General features: G+C 46.7%; 1 protein-coding gene across 4 annotated transcripts in view; it reads right to left on the bottom strand.

Annotated features, from left to right (window-relative positions):
• Positions 1–14311, bottom strand: part of DOCK6 (dedicator of cytokinesis 6) — a 111300-nt gene that overhangs the window by 9016 nt on the left and 87973 nt on the right. For 3 of the 4 annotated variants that reach the window (XM_081176018.1, XM_081176020.1, XM_081176021.1), the window contains 5 exons: positions 14006–14149; positions 11689–11820; positions 10210–10224; positions 3675–3800; positions 530–619 (listed from right to left, as the gene is read on the bottom strand). In XM_081176018.1, coding sequence (XP_081032144.1) covers positions 530–619; positions 3675–3800; positions 10210–10224; positions 11689–11820; positions 14006–14149 — 507 coding nt within the window. The remainder of the gene's footprint in view (positions 1–529; positions 620–3674; positions 3801–10209; positions 10225–11688; positions 11821–14005; positions 14150–14311) is intronic. The other variant, XM_081176019.1, reaches the window with a different exon arrangement.

Genomic DNA, 14311 nt, shown 5'->3' with positions numbered 1-14311 from the left:
CTGGGGCAGCATCACCTCATTCTCCTCTGCCACACAAGGGGTCTGCTTGTCCTGACTGTCATCTAAGCTACCAAACACACTGGGACCAACTGACTATGGGAGAAAGCATCTCTTGGTGCTGCAAAGGCTGGACTACAGATAAAAATGACCTTAGCAGACTGCGGTAATAAAATGCCTTCACCTGCTGCCAAAACTATTGCTATGGCATGGGTCATGCCATAATTTCAGCTTCCTATGAACAAACCAAGGGTTATGGAAGTAGTGGGGAAATAAGAACCTATTTTAATTGTGATATACGGGGCAGGGAGAAGGAAGGTGGCCATTTAGCCTAGAAGGAATAGCATGCATCAAATCTTGTAGAGATCTCTTTCCTTGCTGAACATGAGACACAATCCCAGACCACATGGGGCACAAGTCCCCCTCTTCCCTTTAGTTATTCCAGCCCAACAAAATTTGCAGACTAGTCCCTTAGCAGTGCCTGGCTTGCTAATGCATGGCACTCCCAACACATGATAAAGAGCGAAACTACCTTGTTAGGATCCAGCTTGGCTTTGTCCACAGGGTTGGAACCTTTGATGATTTCTACCATTTCCTGCCCAAAGCGCTCAGTGTAAAACTCCTGCAAAGGGGAAAGGATACAGGGGAGTTCTTCAGAGCATGACAAAAGGGACAGAGATGAACATTCAGGCTTCAACAGCCACTGAGACCAAGGAAAATTCCTCGCAGCTATCGTGGAGAGAGGCTTATTCTGCACTTGCTTCTGAAGGGCAAACCAGAATTACCACATTTTTCGCTCTATAAGACGCACCATACCATAAGACGCACCTGGTTTTTGGAGGAAGAAAACAAGAAAAAAATATTCTGAATCCCAGAAGCCAGAACAGCAAGAGGGATCGCTGAATAGTGATCCCTCTTGCTGTTCTGGCTTCTGGAATAGCTGCGCAGCCTGCATTCGCTCCATAAGATGCACACACACTTCCCCTTACTTTTTAGGAGGGAAGCGTGTCTTATAGAGCGAAAAATACGGTATGTGTGTTTTATTAAACGTGCACTAGCCAATTTGGGTATAAAGAAGGGGTAGGTAGGTGTCCTTTTTCCTATCAAAGCGAGTGCACGGCAGAAAGCCCACCTCTTTCCCTTCCCAGCTCAGACACAACCTGGGGGTGAGAAATAACTTAAAGCATCTGAGTGTGGCAAGCAAGGCTTTCAGTTTCCATACCACATCCCAATGCTCAGTTTGATATACAAAGGAGACCCTACCGCAACTATGCTTTTGTCAAATAGGGAAGGATGCCTTTAAGAGACATATGCTCTTCTTGGTCCTCAGAGTAAATGGTGGGAAAAGCCCCGAGGACACGGCGATCTGCATGGACAGGTGCCATGAATCAGCCCTGAGAAAGCAGGCAACCGCCTCCATCAGAGCTGGCTCCAAAGCCTCTTCCCTTTGGCTCTGCTTGGACTACAGCTGAGCGACACCTTTGCCAAAAGCCACAGCTGCCGTGGCTAAAGCGAGGGAGCTTTCAGTAAGAGGGATTGTGAAGGGAAGGGGTTGCGCATGTGTAGGAGTGAGTGTGAGTCTTGCTTGTTGTAAGTCACAGTTTCCTCCCTCCTTCAATACTGCTTTAGCCAAGTTAACTGCTGTACCATTCTTGGGAAGACAAGAAGAGACAGGTTGAATCCATGCAAATACAGGGGTCAAACATTAGCGGAACATCCCACCCCAACTAAGTACAAACTCTTGCAGGTAGTTGAGAGGAAAGGCTATTAGAAGATTGGAAGAAATTTAAAGACTATTTGCAGAAATACTGTAAAATTAATGAATGTTAAAATGATGTTGGAATGGAAATAAGTGGTTTTGGTAATAAGGTTAATAAGAATATGCAAATATAGATCGTTATATGGATGGAAATATATAGTTATAATAGGTTAAGATACAGAGCAAAGATAAATGAAAGAGGGTAAGGATCTGCTGAAAGGATTTTGTAAACGGGAATACAAAAAGGGGAGGTGTGAGGAGGTCAAGGAAATAAGCAAATGAGCCTAAAGATATTGAAAAATGGATTTTTCTTTTTTAATTTTTTCCCCTCTCCCCCCCCCCCCCCAGCCAGCTGTTTTTTGTATTTTCCTTTTTCTCTTTTAGGTCCTCTTTTTGGTGTTTTTCTTGTTATCTTTTTTCTTTTTTTGTGAAATCTGTGTTTATGTGTAATCTTTGGTATAGTTTTCTTGGTTCTTTGAACCTATGTTTGTTGTAAAATTTTAATAAATATTTTATAAAAAAAGAAAGAAAGAGAGAGTAAAGGCTGTTATTTCACATAGGATGGAATCCCCATATGGAAATGTAACTGAGCTGAGTGCATCTTTCCTTCCATCTTCCTTGGCTCCCCTGGCTTTCATTGCCTTCCTCAGTGTCTTATCTGAGTGCCTCTGGGCAGCAGAATCTATCTTTTTTGCTTGTTATTGTGTAGACCAGTGTTTCCCAAACGTTTTGGGGCAACGGCACACCTGTTTATCGGAAAAAAATCTCGCGGCACACCACCATTAAAGCCCCGCCCCGTGACGTCAGCGCGCAGCGTCACGCCGGGAGGGACGCACAAAAGTGAGTTTTTTCCCTCCCCCTTGCCGGGGTGGGAGGAGGCAGCAGAGCGAGGGACTGAGGGGCGGCGGCAGCTGAGGCGGCGGCTGCGATAGCGGGCGGAGGAGGGGGCGGCGGCGGGGCTTGAGATCATTGTTGTTGTTATGGCTGCTGCTGCTGCTGCTGCTGCTAGGGGACCCGGGGACGTGAGCAGGCCTGGCCCGACCCGGGTTGAAGGAGGACAAGCCGGCAGCGCGCCAAGTGAGTTCGGTTGCGCGCGACGGCCCCCGCTCCCCCCACCCCCGCCGGATCCTCGCCGCCGCCGCCTCTCGCCCGCCTCCCTCCCACGGCACACCAGCCGATGTCTCACGGCACAGTAGTGTGCCGCGGAACACCGGTTGGGAAACACTGGTGTAGACCACCATGTACTCCAAACAACAACTTGTGGGTTCCCTGAATGTAGACTATCTGAGCTGCATACATGTGCTTGAAAGCCAAGCCTAGCAGCATCTTCTCAGCACATTTATGCCAGGTATTTTTGACCTGTTCATCTCCTACATCGTCCCCACTTCCCCCAAGGAAAATGTTGCATTACTTCTCTATTAGCCTTTTGGTGCCTGTTATTATGATGATTATTTTATTATTAGGCTGTCTGTCATTATGCGTTTTACCATGTTTTTATTATGCTTTTTATCTTTGATGTTCTGTAATGTATTTTTAATGTACACCGCCCTCGGACCTTTTCGTAAAGGGTGGTATATAAACTGAATAATAATGATAATAAATAAAAATATTGATGAAGACATTCCTCTTTCAACAAGTCTTCTAAAACCTTTATCCTAGTTGGAATCTGTCCCGGATACAAATTGCTCTTGTGACTGTGTTTTAGACTGCTTTTATATTTATAGTTGTTGTTTTTATTAAAAAAGGTTTTTATATGTGATTTATTTTTAAAAAGTGTTTTTTAGATTAAAATGTTGTATTTGTAACTTGCTTTGGGATGCTTCATGAGAAGCACTTCAGTAACGACATAAATGACCAAACCGACTCTCAACCTTCATGCTTGATCCATACCTCTTTTCAAGGATGTTTTAACTCTTACCTCAAGCCGGTGAGAGATCTCAGCCAGCTTGGTGATGGAGGGTTCCTTGTAAACAAACTCTTGTTCATCCAAATCCCCAAACTTGCAGCCATAAAAACCAACTCGGAAATACGTTCCAAACATTCTCTTAAGTGATCTGCATGGTAAGAGTTAAGATAACTGCGACACAAATCAGGCAGGTAACTTGAATGCTGACTCTAAAGCCCTAGTAAGCATGGCTTACTAAATCAGCCACCAAAATACCTGCCCTATTCCCAATCACTTCACTCCCTGGAGGCGTCCATATGCACTATGGGTGAATCTGGTGCTTGAGATCCAGGAAGCCTACATTCATGTTCCCACTGTCATTGAGTCCATAAAGAACGAACTCGGGGCTCGGTTCAGGGTGCCTGCATAGTCAGGTTTTAGTAACCTGTTCCTTCATGACCACTGGGTTCACAATGTGCTTTAGTGATCTTTGTCTGGGGTTAAATCACAAAATCTGCACCTGTGACCCCACCTGAAATACAGTTCTAGCATCTCCCCTGAAGCCTCCAACCCAGTTCCTGTAAGGTGAAAGTAGTTCTCCTTAATACACACACAAATGAACCAGACCACTGCTCCCCAGGACAAAATTTCAAGAAGTGCACTCCAACTTACCAAATCAGGCCAGCAGGAACACAAGCAGATGGCAAAGTTGAAAGAGAAGCAAAATAAGAAAAAAGAAGTTAGAAAGAGTATGGCAGCTACTGGAACACAGCAACTGTCCAAAGGGGGCAGGGATAAGTGGAGGGCAGATGGGCTGTTTCCTATTTTGTTTTACAAAGTTCAAAATACCACCTCATCCCTAACAGCCGCTGCAATCCCTACGACTATGTGCAGAAAATTCTCTCCAGAGATCTCTCAGTTGTACTGCAGAAATATCATTACCGGCTGCGTGCTATTTCCCCCCCTCTCCCACCATACTCCCTGTCCAAATTGGTCGGACAGGTCTCTGCAGCAGGAGCACAACCTGATATACCACAACAGATGTTTGTACTGCCATGGCTAGTACCCACAATAGCGCTGGTGATGAGTGGCACACCCTCCTATACTGATACATGCAATGCCCGAAGAAGTTGTGCCGGCTTCTCTGGGTCTGGAAGAAGTAGGTGCAATTAAGCAAAAGCATTCCCTCTCACAACTACAGTCATCAAGGCATTGCTGCCAGATCAGGGCTATAGCCACAGCAATGGTTAGGAGGACCTTGCTTCTATTTCTGCCCTAGAAATGACTGCCTGCACACAGCCCAAAACTGAACGAAATTGCCCCCTCCACAGCATCATCTGTATTTCAAACACGGTCTGAGCATCTGCTTGACATTTATGGAACCACTTCTCCTGAAAATTTATCAGAGTCCTTTAAGAACAGGCCCGTCTTACCCATACAGGCTAGTGGGGCGGGGCGCCAGGGCACCAAGTTCTGGGGGGCGCCAGGCGAGAGTCTGGGGAACACCAAATGAGCGCGCTAAATGAGTGAGGGTGTGTGAGCCACTCCAGCCGAGTGTCGGCTCAGGTTTTTCCCTTTTAGCCTGCAGGCGCCAAATTCTGCAAGGCGCCAGAAGGCTAAAAGGGAAAAAACCGAACCCTCACTCGTTCAGCGCAGGCCAGCTTGCTCAGTGTGCTGCCTACCATGGCACGAAGCAGCCAGTTGAGCCGGAAGGCACAGCATCCAGCCTCTGCCTCTTCCCCGCAGGAGGAGCCGCCCTCCAGCCACTGCCCGCCTCCTCCAGCCCTAAAAAAAGGTTGAGAACTCGGGGGGGGGGGCACTGGAGGGATCTTTGCACCACAACGCCGGATATGATTAAGACAACCCCGTTTAAGAAGCACTTGGTGACTGAGCTGGAGCTGTTTAAATCACTTCTGTTTTAATGTTTCTGAGATATTCTATTACCTACCTCGAGCTTTCAGGGCAGTGGCAGGACGACACCAATAAGTGGTGTCTTGGGGCCCCCTCCAAGGCAGGTGGCTGGCTTAGGGACCCACAGACACTCTCATGCCTCCTCTCCCACATCCAAATCCCAGCACCTTTCACTCCTGGACTCTTCCATGCATAGCACTTTCTCTCTCCCTCCCTGGAAAGTGCAGGGAGATCTGGGTTCGGAAGGCTTTGGCAGCCTACGAAGATCTTATGCAGACTTGTCTGCTAAATTGCGTGGTGTGCACATGGGGAAATGCATTAATGATGCACACTATGCAACAGAACCCCACATAACTAGAACTAGACCCAGCTGCTGTGCCTCAAGGCTCCCTTAGGGCCACTTCCTGGCCCCTCTGCTACAGCCTAAACTGAGGCTGTTCCTGACCCCCTGATTCCTTGCCAAGCAAAGGCATCAGTGGGCTTTAGAATGGTGTCTTCCATTTTCAGGACCACTTCGGAGCGTGACGTAAATGTTCAGAGCGCGATGTAAAAGTGTGTCTGCTCTGCAGTGGTCATACAGAATAGCTTCACTGAAGTCCGAAATGAAAGCAAAGAAGACTTGCATGGTAGTTAAAGATGGACTAGCCTCCTCCGCTATTCGTGCATCTCAATATCGCCACATGATAACATGCATTTTCAGAGCACAGGTAGGATAAAGTTACTTCAAAACCAGTGCTTGGGGGGAAAGAGAAAGCTTGGGTAGATTTCCCTGAGGTCTGTACGCACTAGAAAAGGAAGCTGTACTGGTCTCAGAGGTAGGCTGCGTCAGCTAATGTCTATGCCAAGTATCCAGGCCTCAGTGCAGGCAAGATTTTAATCCAGTGGTTCGAAAAGCAAGTAGAGCAGAGGGACCAAGAGGTAGGTAGACAATCCAACCAAAAGGACAGAGACATAGCCAGGTGGCATCTGCCAGCTATAAGTTACCCAGACTGAGGGAATGAAACAAACTTCGAAGCAAGCAGTGGCTTGGGATTAGCTCTCCAGAATGGCCCTGGTCCCTAAAGACCTGGAAGATCTTGGTATGTGGAGTTAGCATCCCCATATGGACCACCTCCAATATCTGTCCAGTGACAGTAAGAAACAAATTTATCTACTCAGCTCTGGTTCTGAGTCCCCACAACACACAACAATGCAGTGTTTTTGTGATACCAAGAGGCTTAAAACGAGTGATGCTTCCCTTTTTTTCAATGGAAAATCAGTTCTGGGACAGGTAAAAGCTAACCAATACCAAACAGGTTAAGAACGTTAGGAACCTCTCTTCCTAAAATCCTTTGGATCCATTGTAGAGGTGAATGCTACTATGTCAACACAGCACTTCACTGCCAAAAAAACCCCATTCCTTCCATTCTTTCACACTGTGCATGTTTGTTTTGAGTGGGGTGTTTGGGTGCATACATCTGAACACACACAAAACTCAGGATCAGGGTACTGCTCTTAGTAATAAGACATGCTGGTGTACAAGTGTAATCTTTAAACCAGATGAAAGTTCTGCAAATGCACTAAATTTGCTTTGAGTATTTTAGTAGGCGAAGATAAGATTGCTGAATGAAAAATACTGAACTGTCTGGGAAGAGGCCTGCCTACTCAGGGAAGATAATGCTTTGGGACATTTTAATCTATATTAAAAAAGGCAAGAAAGGGATGTGGATAAAGAGTACCCCCCCCACGATACTACACTGGAACAATCAAAGCTGAATACTGGGAAGATTCAGGAGAGACAAAAGCAAGCACTTCCTCACACAGTATGTACTGTAGTTAAATCATGACATTCACTCCCACAAAATGGGGAGTTGGCCACCAACGTACAAGGGCTTCAAAAGGGGATCTGACATATTCACAGGGAATAAGGCTATCAGTGTCACTAGTCACGATGGCTATATATTATCTCTAGCATCGGAAGCTAGTATCTAGTCTCTTAATGACAGTCATTATGCCCTGCATGGGGGCCTTCTTGAGAGTGGCCCCAGCAGGCTTCCCTGTTCAGAACAGCTTTTAAGCACCTTGTTATTACCCAACTATGGGAGGGCTGAACTGAATGTGATTTGAGCCATTCTGTACTTTGATGTCTCCTTACTACATATATGTTTACTGCCTTAGCTCTGGAAAAGAGAAGTGCACATTGTAAGTCTGGGTGTACATTTTCAAACAAGCAAACAATTTTATTATTTGCACTGCATTTTCTCAACCTGCTTAAATGGATGGCACCTGGTGCTGGATCATTTATTAACTTTGCTTGACAAAGGACTGCAAAAGTAGAAGTCACAACGACCCTAACCTATTACCTTAACAAAACCCGGTTATCCACTCGTGGATCTCATTATAGAGAAATACTTCTGAGCATACACTTCCAGACCCCCAAATCATATGGGATGCAGGGGGCAGGCCTCTGGGCAGAGGTCACAATCCCTAAGAAGCTGTTTTGAGAAATGGGGATGGGGAGAAGAGAATGGAAATGGCAGGGCAAGAAGAGTATGGCCAGGACAGCTCCTTCTCTCCACCCAACAATTGAAAGCAGTGAGTGAGCAGCAGGCACAGAGCTCTCCAGTTGCACACTATGCAAGGACCCACCAGCTGACGGAGGTGCCATAGAGATGCCGCAGGAAGGGCCTCAGCAAAGCAGCAGGAAGAGGAGCGTGGACAGCACCAGCTGCAGGATATGTGGAAGGGGACAAAGGCCAGGGGCACAAATCTGCAGGGTGAGCTGGACCAATGGGACATGATGCTGGCTACCTGCCTGCCTCAGTCAGGTGTGTGTGGCTCTGGCGGTGGCTGGGAGCACCCAAAAGGAAGGAATGCCACTCCCAACTATGATCTAAGGCAGCGGTTCTCAACCTGAGGGTCCCCAGATGTTGTTGGACTACAACTCCCATCATCCCTGAGCTCTGGCCTTGCTAGCTAGGGGTGATGGGAGTTGTAGTTCAACAACATCTGGGGACCCACAGGTGGAGAAAGGCTGATCTAAGGCATTTATAGAGCTGTTTTCAGACCTCACAGAGCAGTTTAGATAAAAAAATTATTTTTTAAATGATAACAAATAAACATTATTTCATAAAATAGAGAAGGCAAACCACTGCTTGTTGTTGTTTATAAAAAGTTGCTTCTGCCCTCTCCTCTGTGGGCAAGATGGAACATAGAAAGCTGTTTTATACTGAGTCAGACCACTGGCTCATCTAGCTCAGAAATGCCTGCACTGACCGGCAGCAGCTCTCGAGGATTTCAGTCTCTCCCATCCATACCTGGAGATTCTGGGGATTAAACTTGCCACTTTTTGCTTGCAAGCCAGACACTCTATCACAGAGTGATGGTTCTGCATAAGCTCCTGGTGTGGCAACAGGAGAAGGAAGGGGCCACCGGCGGCAGCTGGAGGGCAGTTAATAATAAATAACAGGCAAGGGCAAAACATGCTGCCCTCTGCAAACCTGTGTCGTGGTGTGTTTCCTCTCCACTGGAAGACTGCCAGGATAGTGGGAGGACAAAGAGCTTGGCAGCACAAGCTTTTTCAAAGGGGCTGAACCTCCACAGGAGGCACACCCTTTTTTTTTTTTTTTTTTTTGCTTGCTTTAGGTACTCTGCAGCACAGAAGTAGTTTAGGCTGTTCAATCTGCATCGCAAGATTCCTAGTTTCAAAGGATGGGCTTCTCTTGAATGGGGAGTCTGGCCACCTGTGCTTCCTGCTGAGAATCTGTAGTACAGGAAGCTGCCACTCAATAGACACACTCCAAAAGCAAAAGAAAGCACCCTGTACCAACTGCAGTCTTGGCACAAGGCTTGTGAAAATATGAATGGAGTTCCATCACTTTAGTCACGGAACAAACTGACCGGTCCTAGCCTACACCAAACGTGTTAACTGGAGGGGGCCCAGGAAAGACAGACAGGGCCTTTGGGGTCTCTGCAGACAGGGTCAAGTCCATTCTCTTGGGCCTTCCAGTAGGATTCTGCCACACAGTGGTGCTCCTTTCCCAGACGCTAGGCCTTCATCTGCAATCTTCCTTATAGCAAAACAGATATGTCTCATAAAGTGAAAAAGTAAGACTGTTTTGCTGCTGCAAGATACAGCCTCCACACGCCCAGCAGGCCTTTTGGTAGAGTAGCCAGCCTCTAACATTTACAGCAAACATTATTCGTAAGAGTACTGTAGCGTGCAGGATAATGGCATAGATTTGGAACTATGATCCTGGGTGGGACTATGAAACTACACTGTTTCTGTCTATTTTCCCTGAGGATTGCTGCCATTTTGAGGTATGCACAAACATTTGCTTTGCTCAGCCTGCACAAGGAAAGTTCAGGGGCTCCCACTCTGGTGTCATTATCATTGATTAAATTTCCATATTCCCTTTCTTCCAAAGATCACAGGGCAGCTTACAATATAGAAACACAAAAATACGTACCATAGCAACAAACAGAAACAATAACCACCACCCCCTGACAAACACACACACACACACACACAGTTTAAAAGTTGCAGTAACTGCACCAACAATGCCAGCTAGAGGAGGAGTTTGGCCGTAAGTGCACAGAGGAGGGTGGAGATTACGGAAGCAACATGCACACTCACACAAACACTGACACAGAAAATGTAAGACATGATGCAGCCTACCTCCCAGCCAGAGGCCTGATTGACAGGACGGAGAGGACAGGAAGGGAACAGAGAAAACAGGAAGAAGAAGGTGGTTATTTATTTGCTTTTAAAACTCAGCACCCGTCTTGTCACAAGCCGATCACAGGCTAGGCCCGGGCATAACCCTGAATGGTCACAGGCCGATCTGAACATAACAATTCCTGTTCTTGTGAGGCATCCCAACCACTGCCAATTTCTTGAAGAAGCAAGCAGGAGATGGCACCATAATCCTAGCTTATTTCAAAGTGTATTCTACCATCATCTGCAAGATCCAGCCGCAAAGACTAGCAAACTGCCAACTTGAGACCTTGAACACAACTTTGACCTTGGCCCAGAAGGGCAAGGAGGGATGTTTTGGTTTAAAATGCCACCTGCAATCAGTATAGATCCATCAGCTCCCAATAGCTCTTTTCACCTTTCTCCAGGGTTGACACTGTTGGCATTTGACAGAATACCCAAGTGAACCCTATAAGAATCTGGAGCTCCCTGTTTAGCTCTGATTACAAGAACAGAGAGTCCTAAGTTCTGACTTGGCAGCATCTTCACTAAGCTCTATTCCTGTATGGAGCAAATCCTAGAATTCTGGACTCCTGGCTGTTCTATACCGAACCTATACTGGCACATTCCCCTCTCTATGATTCAACAGAGGGGTGGGTTTTTTTGGGGGGGACAGGCTATGGGTTCCAGTTCAGCAAATAGGGGTGCAGATGCTTTCCTCCTACTGTCACAAGGCCCTAGCGGACTTTATAGACTACCATTGCAACTCTCTGTCTCATTCAACTGAGTGCATAAATAGACTATGAACATTGCCCACAGCATCTTGATTTACAGTATGCCAAAGATCGGAACTCCCATGCCACAGCCCACAGACCCAAAGTTTCCCCTGCATAAGGGTTTTTGGGCTCTGACATTCAGACCGTTCAGATTTCAGTCTCCAATCCACCAGATCCACGTCACGTTTACTTATTTTGACATGCGTAACGAAATGGAACGTGAGAAGGACATAAGCAACCATGGAGGAAGGAGATCTTATGCTGGCTCTCTTACTTCAGCCATCGCCCTAACAGGGCATTGCAAAAAAAGGTCTACAGACCAGGAGTGGGGAATCTCAGGCCCCAGGGCTGAATGTGACCCTCCAGGAATCTATATCAGGCCCTCAGAACTCTTCCTAGGCCACGCCCCCTCTCCCTAGGCCACACCCCTCAGTGGCTTTTGCTTCACACCCCAAGTGCTTTTGCCTGGCTGGAATATGTCATTGAACCCTTATAATGCCTCTTGATAGTCTGGATGGCAGAGACTGGTGGGTGCATTGTGTCTAGAAACTAGCCCACTGTACAAAGGTAAGATCTACATTTACTGCCTCCGACTGCCTGCGGCCCCTGGAAGAGAATGTGGCCCCTGGGGGGGGGAGAATGTGGCCATTGGCTTGAATAAGGTTATCCAAGAAGCTGCACTCACTTGGCTGGTTATCTTGCTGAAGGCATCCTGCAGCTTGCCATGCAGCACTGCCAACTTCTTGAAGTCGCGGTTGGCTTCATGGATGGGTATGAGGATCTTGTAGACCTCGTTGACAGCCTCATAAAGCCCACCCTGGAGAGAGCGAGAAGGAATTCAGAAAGTCACTTCGGTCCTCAGGGAAGACCTAACATGGGGCTGCAGGGGGTAAGGCAGCTGGGCCACACACGGCTAGAACCTCACAGAGCCCCCAGTCAAGATGGAGGCCTGTTTGGAAATATGCGAGCAGAGCTTGCCTGAAAAAGGTTTTAACTTTCATTGAAGGCAGTTAAGTCTCTCCTAACTTTACTAAGACTGCTATTATTATTATTGTTGTTGTTGTTGTTGTTGTTGTTGTTGTTGTTGTTGTTGTTGTTATTAATTGAATTTATATATACCTGGAGGTCTCAGGGCGGTTCACAGAATAAAATCAAGATATAAAACTTCCTTCTATGATTGGATGGAAGACTTATACAAACTCACAACATATGAACAACTTGCATATAAATGTAGACTTGCCATGGACAAATTCAATGATATTTGGAATCCATTCTTACAAATACTGTAATAGGTTAAGATCTGGTGAAGTACAATAACAACCTTGTAAAATATACAGTTTTGGTTCCCCCCTCCCCCCTTTACTTTACCTTCTACATGGGTTCTGTTTCTCTTTTTCTTTTTCTCTCTTTTATTTATGTCTCACCATGTTTAGTGCACATATAATTATGTACTTTTTGAACTTTCAATAAAGATGTTTTATAAAAAGATATAAAACCACAAAATAAATAATAAAAATGAAAACAACCCAATAGCCCCCCCAACCCCCCCCCCCCCACATTTTTAAAAGGCATAGGATGTCAATCAGATCAACCAAAGGTCTGGTTAAAAAGAAACATTTTTGTCCAGCACCTAAAGGTGTATAATGAAGGAGCCAGGCGAACTTCCCTGGGGAGAGCGCATTCCACAAACGGGGAGCCACTGCAGAGAAGGCCCCTTTCTCATGTTGCCACCCTCCGGACCTCTCGAAGAGGAGGCTCATGAAGGAGGGCCTCAGAAGATGCTCTCAGGGTCTGGGTAGGTTCATGTGGAAAGAGGCAGTCCTTGAGGTACAGTGGTGCCCCGCAAGACGAATGCCTCGCAAGACGGAAAACTCGCTAGACGAAAGAGTTTTCCGTTTTGGAGGTGCTTCGCAAAACGAATTTCCTATGGGCTTGCTTCGCAAGACGACAATGTCTTGCGAGTTCCTGTGGGTTTTTCCCCCTCCCCCCCTTTTCTAAGCCGCTAAGCCGCTTATCAGCTGATCCGATCAGCAGATAAGCCACTAAAAGCCGCTAATAGCGCTAATCCGTCAATGGGCTTGCTTCGCAAGACGAAAAAACCGCTAGACGAAGAGAATCACAGAACGGATTCTTTTCGTCTTGCAAGGCACCACTGTATTGCAGTCCTGAGCCATTTTGGTCCAATGGGGCAGGGGGAAGCAGCTAATTGTTACTTGTGGGTTACAACCAGGTTCCTACTTCTGCTTCTGGAAACCAACTGTATGAATTTACACTACTTCACACAAATGTTTATTTACAATCACCACCTACTGCAGCTTCATGAGTCAGGAGGTGGCTTTTGTGTGTGTGTTGTTTTAAAGGCAGTGTGGGAGGGGGAGAGAGGTCCGCGGTTCTCCACATACTTTAATTTTCACTGAAAACAGAGGGACTGAGATACTTGCAGGGAAACACAATTGGCCGCTTGCCTAAATGTATTACTGAGAAGTGGAAAAAGCAACACCCCTGAAATCAGAGAGCTCCTTCCCTGAGGAAAGGCACCCCAGATAAGCAGTGGTGCATTTAATGCTCTGCAAACTGAGCATCTGGAAACAATCAAAGTGAAGGAATGCAGCCAACGTGTGGAGAAAAGACGGCTGAAGCTTACAGAAAACAGACAAAAGCAGAGATAGAAGAAAACAGGTGGGAAAGAATTTACAAGAATTGGCTGCTATGGGAAGGGCAGAAAACACAGCCTCTCCATGACCATTCAAGTCCCACTCACCCACCCACCCACCCACCCACCCACCCACAATCCACACCATTCAGGTTTCTAAGCCATTTGCAGTTTTAAAAGGAAGCAGAAATTTATGCACAAAAAGCTGTGTTCTATGGCGCTGGTGCCCAATCTCCAGGAGTCTAGACACCTGGGATTCAGCCGCCTACTGCAGCAAAAGAAGGCAGCTGCCACCCTCAAGCACAGGGAATGCTCTCGTACACTGAAAGTAAAAAGTTCAAGTTCTCACCATAGTAAAGGAGGAAGCCGCCTGCTCCAGCAACCCAACCAGCCCTTGCTCAGTGAAGTACTTTCCAGAGCAGATGCCCTCTTCATCAGGGGACAGGACGTCATCCGAGACAGCAGATTCTTCCAGCACATTGGAAGAGATGTTCTTGGAAAAGAGCAGATGTTATTGTTGGGGGGGGGGGCACACAGATCTTCTCACTCTTCCCTCCCAAACAGCCTGTCAGTTGAAAAAGCAAGAACTCTAGGTCTCCAGGGCCTTAGGGAAGCAGAGGCCTTGCTAGGGGCAGAGAACATATGGACATCACCC

The sequence above is a fragment of the Podarcis bocagei genome (genome assembly GCF_964188305.1).
Source record: "Podarcis bocagei genome assembly, chromosome: 17".
NCBI lineage: Eukaryota > Metazoa > Chordata > Lepidosauria > Squamata > Lacertidae > Podarcis > Podarcis bocagei.
Note: the sequence above shows the minus strand (reverse complement) of the source record. Positions and strands in the feature narration are given on the sequence as shown.